Source organism: Halictus rubicundus, chromosome 3 (assembly GCF_050948215.1).
Source record: "Halictus rubicundus isolate RS-2024b chromosome 3, iyHalRubi1_principal, whole genome shotgun sequence".
Lineage (NCBI taxonomy): Eukaryota > Metazoa > Arthropoda > Insecta > Hymenoptera > Halictidae > Halictus > Halictus rubicundus.
Window position 1 is genome coordinate 19,616,437 of NC_135151.1, and position 17,232 is coordinate 19,633,668.

General features: G+C 44.3%; 1 protein-coding gene across 2 annotated transcripts in view; it reads right to left on the reverse strand.

Annotated features, from left to right (window-relative positions):
* Window positions 1-17,232, reverse strand: part of LOC143352922 (irregular chiasm C-roughest protein) — a 304,492-nt gene that overhangs the window by 192,919 nt on the left and 94,341 nt on the right. For both annotated transcript variants that reach the window (XM_076785958.1, XM_076785957.1), the window contains exon 2: window positions 15,314-15,370. In XM_076785958.1, the coding sequence (XP_076642073.1) occupies window positions 15,314-15,370 (57 nt within the window). The remainder of the gene's footprint in view (window positions 1-15,313; window positions 15,371-17,232) is intronic.

Consider the following 17,232-nt stretch of genomic DNA (forward strand, 5'->3'; position numbering starts at 1 on the left):
TGGAATCGATCGATCCTACGATCTTCGTATCTAGATCAGAGCAAGTAACAGGGCTATTCATTTAGAACGACCTGTACAGTGCCCACGGAGATAGCGTCGTCGGGACTTTATCTCCGGCGTCCTTTCGCCGGCAACTATAAATCAAGCTTGATTCTCCTCGAAAAGAGGAATCATCGGGTCGATTCCGAGCTTTGACGATCGATCCATCGAACATGGTCGACGTAAAAAAAAAAAAAAAAAAAGAAAAAAGAAGAAAAACGCGATCCCGGTAATCCAACGTGCGTCGGACACACAGCTACAGGCCGCGCCGCGCCGCCACGTATGCTGACCGATGTAGCGTCGACGCAGTTTATGAAATTTACGATCAGTCGCTCGTAAAAGAAACAGTTATTGGAAACCTGTAAAACGTGGACGGCGTTGACATGGGCTTACTGGGTGGGGGAAGGAGGGGAGAGGAGGGGAAGGCAACGGCCGGTTTCGTTTGCCGACGGAATAGCCCCGTGAACTAATGATATTATTGCGTATTCAACGTCGCGCCACGAGTATAACGCATGGCCGACAAATTCATCGAATGTTTGCCATTACCTGGCCACACGGGCGCGCGCGTACAGGGTGTAACAAAATTTAGTGTCATGGTTTCGGCAGATGGTTGTACACCTTCGGATCGGTGGAGATTTGTTAAAAGAAATTGCCGCAAAATTGACTTTGAGCTTGAAATTCAAGGTCAAATTTTTGTATGCTTGTATCGCATTCTACTCGCCATGGGGACGAAACTTGTCAAAGGAACCGTAGGTCGCAACTCAACCGTTCTCTTACAAAACAATGTTAAATATTTTAACGTCGTCTTCCGTTCTTCGGGTTTCTCGTTCTTTGCCATAGAATAGAACCGTCAAGGTTTATCGCTCTTAATAGTCGTGCTGGATCACCGGCTTCGGTATGGCCACCATTATTTCGTAAACAGAACGGATGTAAAGAAATAGAGGACAGTAAACATCATAACCTTCAGATAACCACTGCCAATAATCACAATATTTTCTGCTCTCTTGTGCAGTGACTGTTAGACGTCGGGTACGCAAAGGAGAGGAAGAAATTATAACGCGCGTCGGATGCTTCATGCTATTGACGAAGCGTTTGGAAATTATACCTTAGCTCGCAAACTATGCAGCAATTGAAATCACGAATCGAACACGCTTTTCATCGTGTGCAGGTTATACCGAACATTTACGAAAAAGTTCGCAAAAATTTGGACGAAAGACTAAGTATCTGTTTGCGTAAGAATGGTGGCCATATCGAAGCCGGTGATCAAGCACGACTATTAAGAACGATACACCTTGATGGTTCTATTCTATGGCAACGAACGAGAAACCCGAGGAACGGAAGACAAAAATATTTAACATTTAATATTAAATATTTAATATTTCAGTTGAAATATTTAACATTGTTTTATAAGCGAACGGTTGAGTTGCGACCTACGGTTCCTTTGACAAGTCTGGTCCCCATGGCGAGTAGAATGCGATACAAGCATAAAATAATTTGACCTTGAATTTCAATGAAATGAAATTCAACGTGCAATGTTGCCCGCAGGTTTCCGTCGCGTCCTGATACACGAAAGTTTGTTTCGGCTACCTTGCGCCACCGGTAATTCGAATCGATCTGATCAGGCTCTTGCGCTCCGGAATTCTCTTAATTTTTCATTGTCGAGGAGTAGACAAGAGTTCTCCGTTCACGTGTCCTGACGACGCGGAAACGTTCGAATGGGTTTCCATTCGAACGAGATCGTTGGCGCTCGGTTTTTCCCGTCCCGCGGCGGCGTCTCGGGTTCCCCGAGCGATCGATACATCTGATAAATCGTGGTAATTCTCGTTGATTACGGCCTGACGTAAGTCAACTCGGACGAAAAGAGGGACGAACGGGTAGCCTGGAGTGGTCGTTTCGAATATAAACCTCGGAGAGAAGGCGTGGACGAATGGGAGGGTCGCAGAGGTGCGGGGGGATCGGATTTTGCAAGCGCAGCGAGCCACCGGATGAAAAGTGCACGATTATTAGCCTTCTCCTCGCAGTTCCACCCGGCGGCCATCGCCCACCGCTTTTCACACCCCCGTAAACGGATTATAGGGGCTTCGCCCCCGGAGCCCTTTTCCTTCGCCGAGGGCCCGCGAGACGAAAAGAAACCAGCCCAGTCGTCGATCTCAACGCCGCGACGCGACGCTGCGCGGCGCGGCGCGGCGCGACGGCAACGGCGACGGCCAACGGAGCCAATTCGGGCCAATTTAATCCTGATTCGAGACCCGCCGTTCCCGGAACGGAAAATGAAACGCGAAGGCCGGGCGAGGCTTCGCCGCGCCTCGCTTCTTCTTCCTCCTCACGGCCGGGCCGGGCCGGGTCGGGTCGGGTCGGGTCGGGCCGGGCCCTGCTCGTTAACGTCGGGTTACCAGCTACCCGCGCGAGCAAAAAGGAACGATTCTATCGGAGATGGTCCGTTATCGGAGGACCGGGTCGCTTTAACGAGAGGAACGAACTGTTTCGCCGGGGCTGTTGCGAACCCGAGTCTTGCCCGACAGGACGAAAATAAATAAATCAGAATTAAAATTAAAGTCGAAGTTGAATGAGAATGAATTAAACGATTCGGATGGCAAGCGTTGCCGCATGTGTCCAGTGAACGAGCATGATTCGTATTAACCCTTAGCACTCGAGTGGTGACTCTGAAGCACCGCTAGAAATTGTTGTGGCAATGTTTCAAGGAAATTAGAAAAAATATTACAAAATATTTGTTACATTACAAAATTTGTATTCAATAGATTACTAAACTTTTAAATATTGTATGTGGAAATCGAATCAGTTTCGTATGAAGAAAATGAAAATATTCTAAGACGGAAGAAAAGTTTAGTTTTAGAATGAAAACAGCGCCGAGTGCAAAGGGTTAACCCATTTGCATCGTAAGGAAATGTGAAAAGAATGCCTTTGTCACCAACCTCTTTTTTTTTATTATATTTAACAGTAGAACTACCGAGCAATAAATGCGACTGACGTGTATTGCTTTGTAACAGTGACAAGACTGTGCCCATTCAGACTTCATACAACTTTAATTGTAATATGTGCTTCAATGAAAAGGTTCATTAAAAAATTTCCGATAAAAACATTTTTACAATTTCAGTAATTGTAAAAGAAAAAATTAGGAACAAGTCATTCTGACTGGTCCGGTAGTTCTAGTGTTAAGTACAAAAATGAATACAAGTAAAAGAACTTCATATTTCAGCACTATAAGAAAAAATAAATTGAGCGTACGTCTGATAATGTAAAAAATATTTTGAACAATGATACAGAAATTTTTAGTCGCGTTTTACATTCGAGTGCTAAGGGTTAAATTACAATTAAAAAGAAATTAATTTAATTTTTTTTTAAATTAATTTAAATTACTGACTTCGATCGCCTGAAATCGTTAACGGAATAAAAAGACTCCCAAGTGGTTCCTGTTTCTTGTAGTAGAAGCAGAAAATCTTTATTTTGCATAGAGGTCAGCACTCCAATTATAATCTTATCGAGATACAACTTGACCTTAACAGAACTCCCATAAATCGATAGACAATTTCCGAACAGTCTGGACCCCAGTATGTATATTCTCCGGCTCTTCTTCGTGCTTCCGCGCGTTACAAAAGTTCCCGAATAACGGCAATTAAAATTTACCGTACAAATCTACGTTTCCAGGCAATGGGCGGCAGCGCACAGTAAAACGCGAAATTTAGTGACATTTTGGTATAACTTCTAAACTATTAAAGATTTCGAAGTGATATTTGGGGTGTAGAATATTAACAAGTAATCTTTTCTAATGGCGCATAATGTACCATACTTTTTGTTTATTTAATAGATTTCTTTACTAGTTTTCAAGTACATTTCCCAATTTAACAACTTTTAAAAACACATTCAGCTCAGTAAATATATTATTTCTCTAAATTTTTGAAAAATCGCTCTTCAAATAAAATTAGCTTTAGTGCCTAAAGCATTTTTTAGTAATCAAAGAGTCCCGACGAAGAACCCGAAAACCTATGCGCATAGCTTAGAACAATAATAACTTGTGATATTGGACGATATCGGAAATAATTTTTGTACGATTATATAGAAGAAAGTGTGCTGAACATATTCCATTTTGTAAAATTCCACGATCTCTACTGTCTTAGAAGATATACTGAACTAATGGACAAAGTATACCGAGGTGTCCGAGGACCTGTGCGCATAGCCGCACGGACGCGGGCGACTTTAAACAATAATAACTCGTGATATGGGCCGAGATGGGAAGTAATTCTTACATGATTGTGTAGAAGAGAGTATGCTGAAAATACTCCATTTTGTAAAATTCCATGATCTAATATGATACAGAAGATATTCCTTGCGAAGTCTTGAGAATTTCGAAAATTTTCTGCCTTGCATTTGGCGTAACATGTTTGATACATTATGAACAGTAATTTTTAATCGACAATGGTAATTTACAGCTTCAAGATAAAGCTTTCACTTAAAAAAAAATTGGAAGGAAAATATTAACACTAGGTTTACGGAGTACTAAAAATGACTATTTTACATTTCCTTATAAAAATAACGTGAATATATCTATAAAAATCTGTAGCCATTTTTTAAAGGATATATACCTAGAGAAATCAATTTGTTAAATAATTCCTCATGGATCCATGTTTGCAATCTCAATATTCATGAATTAAAAATATTAGAATCCGTCATTTTGACGGGTCCCGTAAATCTAGTGTTAAAAAGGATCGTCGGGGCATCTCAAAGAAGAAAAGCAATTTTGTCCATGCGAAAGGCTGTCTTCAAAACTTCCAACTTCAACCGTTCATTACGGTAACGGTATTTATTAAATTTTATTAACTTTTTCATTTTCAAGGTTGATGGATAAACCAATAAGTATTCAACGTAAGTCGATACGAGACAGTTGATTTTTCGGCAAAACGTCACTAAATCCCGCGCTTTAGACCAGCGTGCAGCGCGCCGATTTGACATGCTTCGAAACGGAAGAAGCTCGTCAGCGCTCTTTCAAGCAATTTCCCGATCACGGGGAAACGCTGCAGCCGGGACAGGGCGCAGAAGTGGAACTTAAAGAACGAAATCCCGCCGACGCAGACTTCCCCAATTATCGCGGGCGTACGCGAAACGGTAATTTCGACGGATGGCCCCTGAAAACCGTGAGATCTTGCCCGGGGTTTTTCTTCGTCCGTCGCGTCTGGTGCATCTTCGAGCTGAAACGTTGTAAGCGACGCGCGTTCTCGCCTAAAGATACCGCGATCATCGCATCCGTCTGCGGTGGATCAACAACCCTGCGTATTTTTGGCGAGAGACGAGGTGGCCAGAGATCGCGGACATAGACGTAGGAGCGTCGCGGCGCGCCGCGGCGCAGCGTATCGATTCTCGGTGCTCGGCGAAACGCGATGCGCTCTCTCTCTCTCTCTCTCTCTTCTCCGCGTTACCATCCTCTCTCCTTGTCTCTCTCCCTCTCTCTCTCTCTCTCTCTCTCTCTCTTTCCGCCCCATGTTTCCGCGGCTTTCGTGAGACCGACGATAAAATAACTCGGAGTAAACTGCGAGAGAACAAGCCACCGCGCCCTCGGCCGGCCTTTATTCAGAATTTTTTAATTACTCGACGAATAAAAATCGCGCAAAGAATACACCGGCGCCGGGTAGTTTCAGAGATGGCCGGCTGGTTGGTCTCTTAGGATGGGGGAAAAAGTAGCAGGAAACGGGAGACCGGGCCCCGGCCGTTCTTCCACCGTCGCGACCCTTTTTAAACCCCGGACGAAAATGTCGCCATTGTCCGTTCTGCGAGAAATAACGTTTACCTCGGAGAGTCAGCCGGTTGCCTCTGAATCGTACAGGTTTCGAGGATACCGCGCAAACTCCTGCCATCCGACGTCACCGCATTCGTCTCGCGTCACGATTTTTTGTTTCCCTACCCCTCCCCTCGAATATGCAGCACCGCCGAAAATTCTAATGAAAAGTGGTAAACCGGTTCGCGGGCGTTCTCGACGCCGATGCTGAAAAGGGTTTCTTGCCAGCCGCCGCGACGCGTCTCTGTATCTAAATAGAAATCCCATGTGTCTCCTCGTTTCTCTCTCTCTCTCTCTCTCTCTCTCTCTCTCTCTCTCTCTCTGTCCCGGCCGTGAGAACCGACCGCGTGACGCTCGCGCGGATAAAACCGGCGTCGCCCCGGGATTATTTCCTTTCAATTGAAAAACATTCCGGGGTTAATTGTTCGCCGGTTGCTGCTCCTCGTCTCGTGAGCCACGCGGATAAATCACGGGACCCGAACTGTGTCGAGTCCGATCGGGAGTTGCCGGAGTCTTCCGCGGAACTTGAAATATTTCACTGCGGTGCCGTCTAATTGCTCGACGAACTTCCCCTTTTGCAAGCATTCGGAAACGCGACTTGATAAACCGTTCGGTGTTTTCAAACGAGACCCGACTGTCGCCTGACTGACACCGGTTTTAATTACAGTGATCGATTCGACGAGTCCTACACGGTCGACCGGGCACAAACCTTTATGCTTATGCCGGGCGATCGACGATATACGTAATTCATGTATGTACGTATAATCCTAAACAGTGTTAAAGCGCGCGGAACGATGCCAATTCCATAGCTCTCTGATGATGCTCTGTTATACGATTGTTCGAAGTTCAGTTGCTATCTGTACGATCCACTGACGATCACGTTTCAGGATGCTCGAAGATGTACCTGCATTGTCTTTTTTGTGAATATTCTGTTTATGGATCGTTGCATGTGAAATGTCCGAATTTTAACAGTGACGCTTAGCGAGCACAAATTGTTTTTAAATAAATTTGTCGATCGAAGTGACCACCATTGTAAGCAACATACTCTAACAATGAATTACAAGTCTCTTTATTATCGTAGAAATTGAATCATTTGGTCGCTCACATTTTTCATTTGTAAGACAGGCATCGCCATTTTGTACTTTTTTCCGAATCGACGAATAGTGTTTCGCTTAATCACCGCATTTCGATTAAACATGGCTCAATGTAATAATTCATACGAATAGAATGCACGAGAACCGCATTGATTGACGTTGAAATAAAATTAATTTAACAGGAAAATACAGTGATTTCTCTATATATGTCGACAAGGCCTGCATGATAAACGTCGCGGAGTTATCCCCTATCCCCACTACGAGAGGGATAAAAACTGAAGATAGAACCTTAAACTGCAATTAAATTTGAAGATTGTAATAGTATTTCTTCATCAACCCGCTTCGTAACATTTACATTCTAAAATCGGACTAATAATTAACGCGTCCTGTTCTTTCAGAAATTCACAGGAGTTCCGGAAGAATTCGGAGCTCTCCTAGCAAAGGAGTCTATCGTCTGAAAGACGACGAAATCTGCAAAACACTTGTACTGTTCCTGCAAGAAGTCTCGCGGGACAGCACAAGGTCAAAGGGGACCCTCCATCGCTCCGCCCATTCCCACCGTTGACGCTCCAGTAGGCCAATGCTTAGGCTTCGACGTCACGCGTTGTACAGTATGTGCGACCACTTCAGCCAATTGAGCAACTAGAGGCGTGGCCCTTCCACTCAGACCAATTAGGCCCGCATTCCTTTCACAAGACTTCTTGTGCAGCATGCACAGTACTGTTCGTGCCTTACAAGATGTCTCGCGGGACAAGGTCAAAGGGGACCCTCCCTCGCTCCGCTTATCCTCACAGTTGACGCTCCAGTAGGCTTCGACGTCACGCGTTGTATAGTGTGTGCGACCGCTTCAGCCAATAGAGCAGCTAGAGGCGTGGCCCTTCCACTCTGACCAATCAGGCCCGCATTCCTTTCACGAGGCATCTTGTGCGGCGCGCACAGTACTGTAACTCCGAGCGCTAAAATCGCCCGGAGTAACGAGTGCATCATAAACCCAGGTTAATCTTTGTTTCGACGAAGGGGTCGCTGACCCAGGGCCAGGGCAAACAGAGGGGGGGGGGGGGAAGGGAGCTTCGGAGACTGCGTTTTCCATCCAAGCATGGTTGCGATCCGTTTTCACGGAATGCCGTCCGACGGTCGATAAATTTTTATCAGGACGGATTACACTACGTCCCCGACTGTAAAATGGGACTGCAGGTCCGCTCGGATTTTACGAGGAACAATGAAAAGGTCCTCAGACTCCGTTAGGCGGTTATCTCCGGTAACGACGTACCGGGAAAACCGGGACGCAAGAAGTTCATACGCGAGGATTGATACTCGAAAGAAATCCGATCTCTGGCCCCGTTATCAAGTAAGAATCCATTGTCTCGTTACTGCCGCGCGTCCAATGGAAGCCAGACAGCCGCCACGCTGAATTATTCCGCTAACATCCCGCGGAACGGACACGGAAAGACTCTCTTAACTTTTGTCCTCATTATCCGCCGGATTAACCCGTCAGGTCCGTCTGATTATTCCGTTATAACCCGGCTAGCAGGGTTTCGAACACCGGGTCACCGCGATTGTTCTACGGGGTCGGTCGTCGTTCCTCGCGATTATCGCGCTCGCTATAACTCGAGAAGAGCGTTCTACTTTTCGCCCGCAGGAAATTTTCCGGCGAGCGTTCGAAAGGAAAAGAGAAAAAGGAAAGAACAGAAGAGAAAAAAAAAAACAACTGGGGAAAAAATTGCGTCACGTTCCAAGCGCCCAGGAGAGAGGAGGAGAAAACGTCGATCAACGTCGATCACGCGGATCCTCCTCCATATCGAGTGGAGTGGTAAACGCGACCGAAAATCCGCCTTTCGATCCCCCAAGCTTTCGTTCGCTCATTAAATCAGCTCGAGAGAGCTTCGAAACGAAACGCTCGCGCAACGAATTTCCATTCGATCGTTCACGATCATAACCCCGTGCGCGCGAGAGTGTGCGCGCGATGGGTGGGGTGTATCGATACCGTTCAACCAAGATTCACGCCTACACGATTATTTCCATACATGCAATTCTTATCGCGGATCTGACGTTCGAAATGCTCCGTTCCAGCGTTCCAGCCCGATGTTCGTGCATCGAGTGACGTCGCGACGCGATAGAAACGCTCCGCCCGAATTAGATATTCACCGACAATGTTATCAACCGACATACGCGCGTCGCGCAAACACTGAATAAATCGGAGCGTTGTGTATCGTTAAGGTACGCGCCGCGCCGGTATCGATCGCATCGAACCGGCACAAAATCGAATCGCGATACCGAACCGCGCGCGGTTTTCCAGATCGCGAGGAACAAGATCCCTGGCCGAGCATCGCGACAAGTGTACAGAAGCGGAAATCGAAACGTAATGGAGTTCCTTGACGAACAGAAAATCAATCGAACCGGAAGTCTGTGGGGCTGGAACGATGTTGACTCAACTCGGACCTTTCTGCTCAATTTTTCTGATTTCGACGAAGAAAGATTAAACAATTGCTACTTAAAGTACAATTTATCCAGAAGTAGCATGAAAAAAATCAGAGTTCCAGTAAATTCTCGATATATGTCAACAACACGGGTCTTGCCAGCGTCTTGTATCGTCCAGGAGACCCGTGCCGTGTTATGTTTACACTCCTCGGCGTCCGAGGCCTCTCGCGCTTCGGGGTAATTCCGCGACGTTTATCGTGGAGGCCTCGGCGACATATATAGAGAAATCACTGTATTTTTTGGTACATTCGTTGAAACTCTGTTGAAAGAAAAGAGGATCGATACTACGAATTCTATTCTTACGAGTTCTAATGGTAAATATAGTTGCATTAACTATGAAAATTTGTTAAAGTTCACATCCTGCGAAGTGTCTGACCATTCCTTATTCATGTCGCTGGAATATCATGTACCCTATTATGCACATATCACTTGGAACATATATTTGACGTATGCTGCAGTTTTAGTCCTTTTCAATAGTTCATGCATACTGACTTACAATTAATCATAATCTTCCGCCGTTTTCCGCGATTGTTAATTTGCCGTCGGTGTGCCTAAACAACCAATTTATAGACCCCATGAAAGATATCGAAACAGACATGAATCGTTACCAAACAACCGTAACAAAATATTATTAGGTCGTTGCATATGAAATGCCCAATTCATAACACTAACTCACACAAACATAATTTTCTCTACATAAAACTTATTAAAGTAGGCATCACTTTAATCGTCATATTCTGTCAACAAAATGAGTCTTCTGAAAAATGAGTCTGAAATTAATTTTAATCTCGTAAAAATTCTCTGATCCTTCCTCGTTAAATTGTCATTGATATTGTTGGGCTTTATTACCACCGACCAACAGTGCGTTCCTTGCTACCCTGACACCCGGTGCAATATACCTGTAGATCACGATGGTATTTCTTGACTAAAACACTTCGCAACATTTGCATTCCGAAATCGGTCGCTTCGCACACAACGACCTAACAACAGCGACATTTGAAATTTACTTTCAGCGGGAGCGTTGTAAAATACCGTAAAGACTCCGGGATAAAATATGCAACGGAGAGAATCTCTCCCCGTCATAGAGACAACCTCCATATTATCTTGCCTCGTTTCCCGGGACTCGGTGCTGAGGACCGTGCCTCGTTCCAACGTGAAACGCGGTACCCGAAGGCACACACACACACACACACAAACACAGATTTTGAAGCACGCCTCGTCCCCCATCCCGGGCCCGGGCGCAGTCAGAGCAATTTGCTTCTCCCTTTACGACGTGTTTCAAACGCACCGAGAGAAACCAATAACACCTGTCGGGAGAAATAACGAAGCGACGGAGGAAGCGACAAAGGACGAAGACGCGTCTTAGAGGTCCCGGAGGGATTCCTGCGCGATGCAAACGGTCTAGCCTGGCCGGCGATTGGGAAAACAAAGGATCGACGCTCGAACGAGTTTTCGGGTAAGCTGGTGTCGGACGTCGGTCCCATTATCGGCAGATAGCCAATAATGAGAGGGCCGGATAGGTGAGAATTTCTCGCGGACGCACCGGACGGAGGAAATAAGTTGGCTCGAAGGCATCGCTCTCGAAACGACATCGGAAGTATCGATTTCCAAATACCGCTTTTCCGTCCACGTTACTTCCCCTCCCCTCCCCTCCCCCCCCCCCTCCCCTCGTCGATCGTACCCCATCCAGGAAACGATCTTGCTTTTATTTCGCCCTCGGGACCTGGATATTTCGTTACGCTGGACCGACGCGATGGCGCCATTCACCTTTGTGTTTTTCTCTCTCTCTCTCTCTCTCTTCATCATCTCTCCTCTCCTTCCATACCATCCTTCTCATCGTCTCACAGCCACTGTCCATTCCTCATCCTTCCTTCCTTCCTGCCCCGCTGCGCTTTGTCTCGGCGCGCGATGGACTCGCACTGGCACCCTCTCAATATTCGAGCTTTCCAACGGCGTGACGTAGAACCCGATGAATTATCGTCATTACCACACCATTCATGACAACCGCCTGTCTTTGACCATGTTCTCGATATTTGACACTCTCGTAAACGTGCCGCGGCAGCCGGCTAGTTTCAATGAATTACCATCGGATCGACATAATTGTAACCGCGTCACCAGCCCTAACTCTATCCCCCGTTGTCGTTCAACGTGACGCGCGCCTCCCCTCTTTGATTGATTTCTGATCGACCGCCGTGCCGTTCGATTCATCGAGTCGCATCGTGTCGACAGCCAGCTCGCTGCAAAAATTTCGAGCTCGTCGCAAACACAGCAGAATGACCATTTTAGGTGGAAAAAAGTGGAAAAAAGTCATGTTAGGAAATAGATATAACGATCATGTATTCTTCCGGAATGTTTACTGAGCCTAATTGTACCGATAATAATTCATTTCATAGCGATATAAGTATCGAAATCAATACGTGAAGACTCCGAACAGTAATACGGCGAAATCTAAAGAAAATTATGCGAGAGCAATAAATATCAATCTTTAAGCTTCCGATATTCCATATTAACATAAGTAAATATTTACATTAATCTTCACAAAGGGACGGAACGACTTGACGGCGACGGAAAAATCGATTTTCGTAATATTTTAAATTCGACAAAAATGCGTGTTACTCAACGGAGAATGTACATTTATTTTATTTTATTTTATTTATTTTCTCCGCGGTTTCGTCGAGGAGTTATCAACGAAAAATACAATTTGAGAAGTTCAACGAGGTGTCTATTTTATTTTAAATTTAAAGGGACTTCTAGCAGAAAGATATGCTTTTTTTATTTTCATTGCAAATTGAAGCTTTTCTGGGAAAACTTCCGTTCTATTCACACGTATGAAACATTCCCTCCAATCTTCTGATGAAAGCACAGATGTAAAAGATAACGCGCCTAGAATACAGATGCACTTTAACCGTTTGCACTCGAGTGGCGACTCTGAAGCGCCACTAAAAATTGTTGTGGCATTACTTCAAAGAAATTTAAAAAAACATTACAGAATATTTGTTACATTACAAAATCTGTATTCCATAGAATGCTAAACATTTAAATATTATACGTGGAGATCGGATCAGTTTCGTATGAATAAAACGAGAATATTCTATGAGGGAAGAAAAATTTAAGAATTAACCCTTTGCACTCGGATGTCCCCTCGAAGGGGACATTATGAGTCTAGACTCGATGGCTCCGAGTGCAAAGGGTTAATATCCCTGGGAGTGATGCTAGACGAAACTGGAGTAAAGGGAGGCCGTGTCTCGTCTGCTTGTTATTTAACAACGAGTGAATGGCACACACCCTAAGTTTCTATTTGGTTCGAGTTAATTTCGAGTTCGGGGAAACTTCTAGTTACTCCGGCGTATTAACGGCATCGTTCGCGGTTCGTAAACGCTTAATGTTTCGCCGCGTTTTAACGTCGTAATACGCGATACGTTTAATGGTACACATTTCATGGTCACGTGCGACCGTCTGACATGGACACCGTGGACAATTGTTCCCGGCGCGTCCGAACATTCGGCCATCTTGCGATATCCTTCCGAATATTTCGTTTCCGCTGGAACAAGATCCGGGGCAATTACCCGTTCGCATTTCCCGGTCGTGGAAACGATCGATCGTTTGCGCGGCGTGAAAATTCAATTCCGAACCGGCATTAATTTTTCAATCGCGCGTACATCGTGTAACTCGCGCGAATCGCCCTGTAATTCCCCGTTCATCCGCGGACTATGAGTATTCGCTGTTATTGTATTGCCACGCGCGTTGCTGCGCGCCTGTGTGCGCGGATTATTGCCATCGACGGATGAATTTTATTCTTCGCGATCGATGGATCAATGCAGTTTCGCCGGTTGCTCGCCGTTCGTTCGAACGCGTATTGTTTTCCTTCGGCCGGTGGTACTGTTCGACGAAGAAAACTCTGGTTTTCACGTATTCGATTATCATCGGTAATTATCAGCATTGATTGCATATAGGACTGCGACCATGGGATATCCATTATAAGCTTCACGGATTAAGAACCTCGCCCCGATCTATCAGAGCTAATCTGCTCGCCCAACTTTGTCAGATGCTACGGCCAACATGAACACAATAGGACACGAAGAGCGGACGTAGTTCTGTAAGTAGCGCAACCTTGTAAACCACGAAATTAAAACACGCTCAGCGTTACACCGACCGCTGCACACCGACAGAAACAAACCTAAAACTACCTAAAACTTTTAACCAGTATCTGTCTAACCGAATAACGAGCAGGCGAAGTTTTTCCCGATTCAACGAGGCTGCAAATTGACATGATTTGTTTCGTTCGCTCTAAAAGAAAAATTGGAATTAATTTCCAAGGGTGTGTAATAACTACACGACGTTTATGCAATTTTCAATCTTTGTAGTGAAATTTTAAGAGAGCGGAATCGAATGAAATCTTGTTCTCAGTGGTAGTAAACTTTGTAGATCTGCAGGAAATAAAAATCGTACTAAATTCTGTCGAATTTTGTACTCTGGCATTTTTTGGAAATTTTCAGAAGCTATAGATGCATAAAAATCAGTGCAGAACTTCTGTGAAAGGTAAATTGGAACTCGTACACCGAGTCGAAATAGAAATGATTTTGATAAAATTATTGTTTTAACTAGGGAAAGTAATTTTAGTGAAATTCGTATAGCAATTTCGAGCATACTTCGTATGATTACTGACTCGAACAGTTCTACTATATTATAAATCCCGATATGATACTCTTAGCCATCAGCGAATGTAGGTTCTCTGTGTATCCTGCAAGCCCACACTACATCTATGTATGCTATCACTATACTTCCCTTCCTCGAGGTACAGGCCATTTTCAAATATTAGTTTTGGAGGGAAGGAGTCTGTGAGCTGCACGGATAGTTCAATCCGAGGACCGGTATGAAGATATTCGTATCTCCGTTCCCGTGATTCAATCGGTCTTCTAATCCATAAAAGCGGTAATATTTTATGAATTTGTTTCCACGTACTAGAAATCGTGACGTTTCATGTAAATGTGTAGGGCAATATACAACGTCGTAAATTCTCGACAAAGAAGTAGCAAACTCTAACTAGGCGACCGTGCATGTCAGTTTCCCGGACGCAATAGTCGTACTGACAATTGAAAGAGAAACTTTTATTTTCCATAGTGTGTGAAAGTCTCCGTAATGCGAATTCAAGTATAGTTGAATATTGTATAAAAGGCAAGTTAAGAAGACTAACATTTCTGTACGGTTCATCACTAAATATCTTTGTTTCGGACTGTTTAAACATAGTTTACTGTCCAAATTTCTTTCTTTAAAATTCATAATTTTTTATCTGTGTGTGCGTGGGTGTATACGTGTGTGTGGGAGAAATACGGAACATGCTCGAGCATTTAACATAAAAACTAGGGGTGAGCGGGTACCCGAAAATTGCCCGGAATAAAATAAAATGTTAGGAAAATTTTGGTACCCGAAGTCGAAATCGGGTCGGGTCGGGTTGGGTCGGGAACCCGAAAATTATAATATTTTATGTAACAATATAATATCATAATTATATTATGACACGAGAATTTCCAGATAACCGTATATCACGAATTTTCGGGTCCCGGCCCGACCCGGCCCGACCCGAGTCATCAAAAGCCGAACGGAGGCTTGGGTACCGCCCACCTCTAATAAAAACTAGTTAGTTATTATACTGAAATGGGTAAGATGTTTATGCAGATGATGACGACAACGATTATTTGAAGAACAATTACTTTGTTGTGATAACTACAATAAATAGTTCACTTCGAACACGTAAGTTTCACTTTTATAAACGTAGGTTTCATTCAAACAACACAAAACTCTTCTATAGTATATTTGGAAAGCTTTCGAAGTCAGGTGTTCCATATTATTAACGTTTATCCTACACCTGCCAAGAAACGATTAATAACAATTAGGAGGATTGACCATGTCTTACCTGGTATGTGTCTTTTGGAGAATCGAAACGACGTTTTGTTCTCTCCGTATCCTGCACCTGCGAAAAATCAATACAGTTAACCCAGGCATTACTGCGAACATGTGTTTAAAATTACGGAGTACAATGAACAGCAGGTATACATGTATATAATTCATAATACTTCGCGCGGAATAATATAGCGCACCGTTTATGAACTGTTTTCAGGGTTAACAAATATTTAGCGGATCAACAAAATGTGTAATAACTTTATACAAAAGGGACTGTATTGTTGTCACTAGAGGCTTTTAGTAATTCGATATAAAAAAATATTCCCGTTAGCGAATTTAATGACCAGACATTCGAAGAAATGTAATGCAAAAGCAGTGACAACCTGATCGTTAACAATTATTTGATTGTACATTTAAAATACACGCTGCAATATTCATTTATATGAAAGACAAAATTATACGCCACGATGACAAGTGTTCATCAAATCTTTATTAAAATAGATACGATAATTATTAAACGCAATATCTCCGGAGTAAAATACATATAAAGAACCAGCAACAAATAGGTCATACGAACCTGCTACTGTCTTTGTTAAGAAATGCTTTTCCTCTTTTTTAGCTAGTTTCAGTTGAATTATAAAGATGTAAATTAATTAATTACCGTCGACACTGCTTAGAGTCGATCACCAAAACAAAAGTTGTAATCAGAAAACACGGGGAACAGTTTATTCCTCTCGTGTCCCGATTCCAACAATACAAAACCATCTTTTAGAAAATGAGAGCACGACTACGTCAATCCCCGGATGATTGATGATCTAGGACGAATGCAGAGTTATTGTTCCGTGCCGTAGAATTTCCAATATACAATGCTTTCGAGGAAAAACTAAGCAACGTTTGTCGTGTACATTTTAAATATCATATATTACTGGTTAGCGGGACTGTTTCGCAAATACAAATTTTCATGCATCAACTTAAAAACTCATATACTGCGCAAGTACAAAAGTTTCAGCCCTTCAACTTTTAACCACGTAAAACAAATGTGGATTTCTCCGATTCGAGCAAAGCTGGGCGAATAAAATCAATTGCTTTTGAAAGTACAATGTATCCAGAAGTAGTGTGCAAAAAATCAGAGAGTTCCAGTAAATTCTCGATATATGTCAACAACAGGGGTCTTATATCGTCAAGGAGACATACACACGTGCCATGTTATGTTTACACTCGGCGTCCGAGGCCTCTCGCGCTTCGGGGTATACCCCGCGGTGGGGATAATTCCGCGACGTTTATCGTAGAGGCCTTGGCGACATATATAGAGAAATCACTGTACTTTCTGGTACATTCGTTAAAACTCTGTTGAAAGAAAGGAGGATCGACTAATCGCTACGATGGGTCACGTCTTTCGTTGCGCAACCTCGATTTTTGAATTTTTCGATTTTTTTCCGGTCCCGTTCCGTGCAACGATCGAGGTTCCACCGAAACGCGAACGAACGTTGGTGCGCGCAAACATAAATCGCGCTTACGCACAGGAGTCGTTAGCTCGCGAATTTAGCTAAGAGCTGAAACGAGACGAGAGTTGCCTCACTACTAATTGGCCCGTAAGTGCATGTACTCCGGGGAGGGGGAAGGAGGAGGGGAGGGGGTGTATTTGTTTCGTAGGTAGTCGGCGATTATCCGCCGTTCATCTAACAAAAACGAACGTCACGGTCCGTCGAATCTTTTCCCGCGAATCAGCGCGTGCTTTAATCAACGGGTCCCGACGACGCGACGCGTCGCGACGCTCCCTTTCCGGCCCGGGGGTTGGGGGCCGCGGCTTCAATGCGAACATAAACGACGCGCTACACGGAGGAGGATTCTCGCCCTCTCGTCGGCCGGTAACGGTAACGCTGTTACGGGCAAAGTTCTGGTTAATTCGCGCGTCCCGTGCGTCGCGACGCG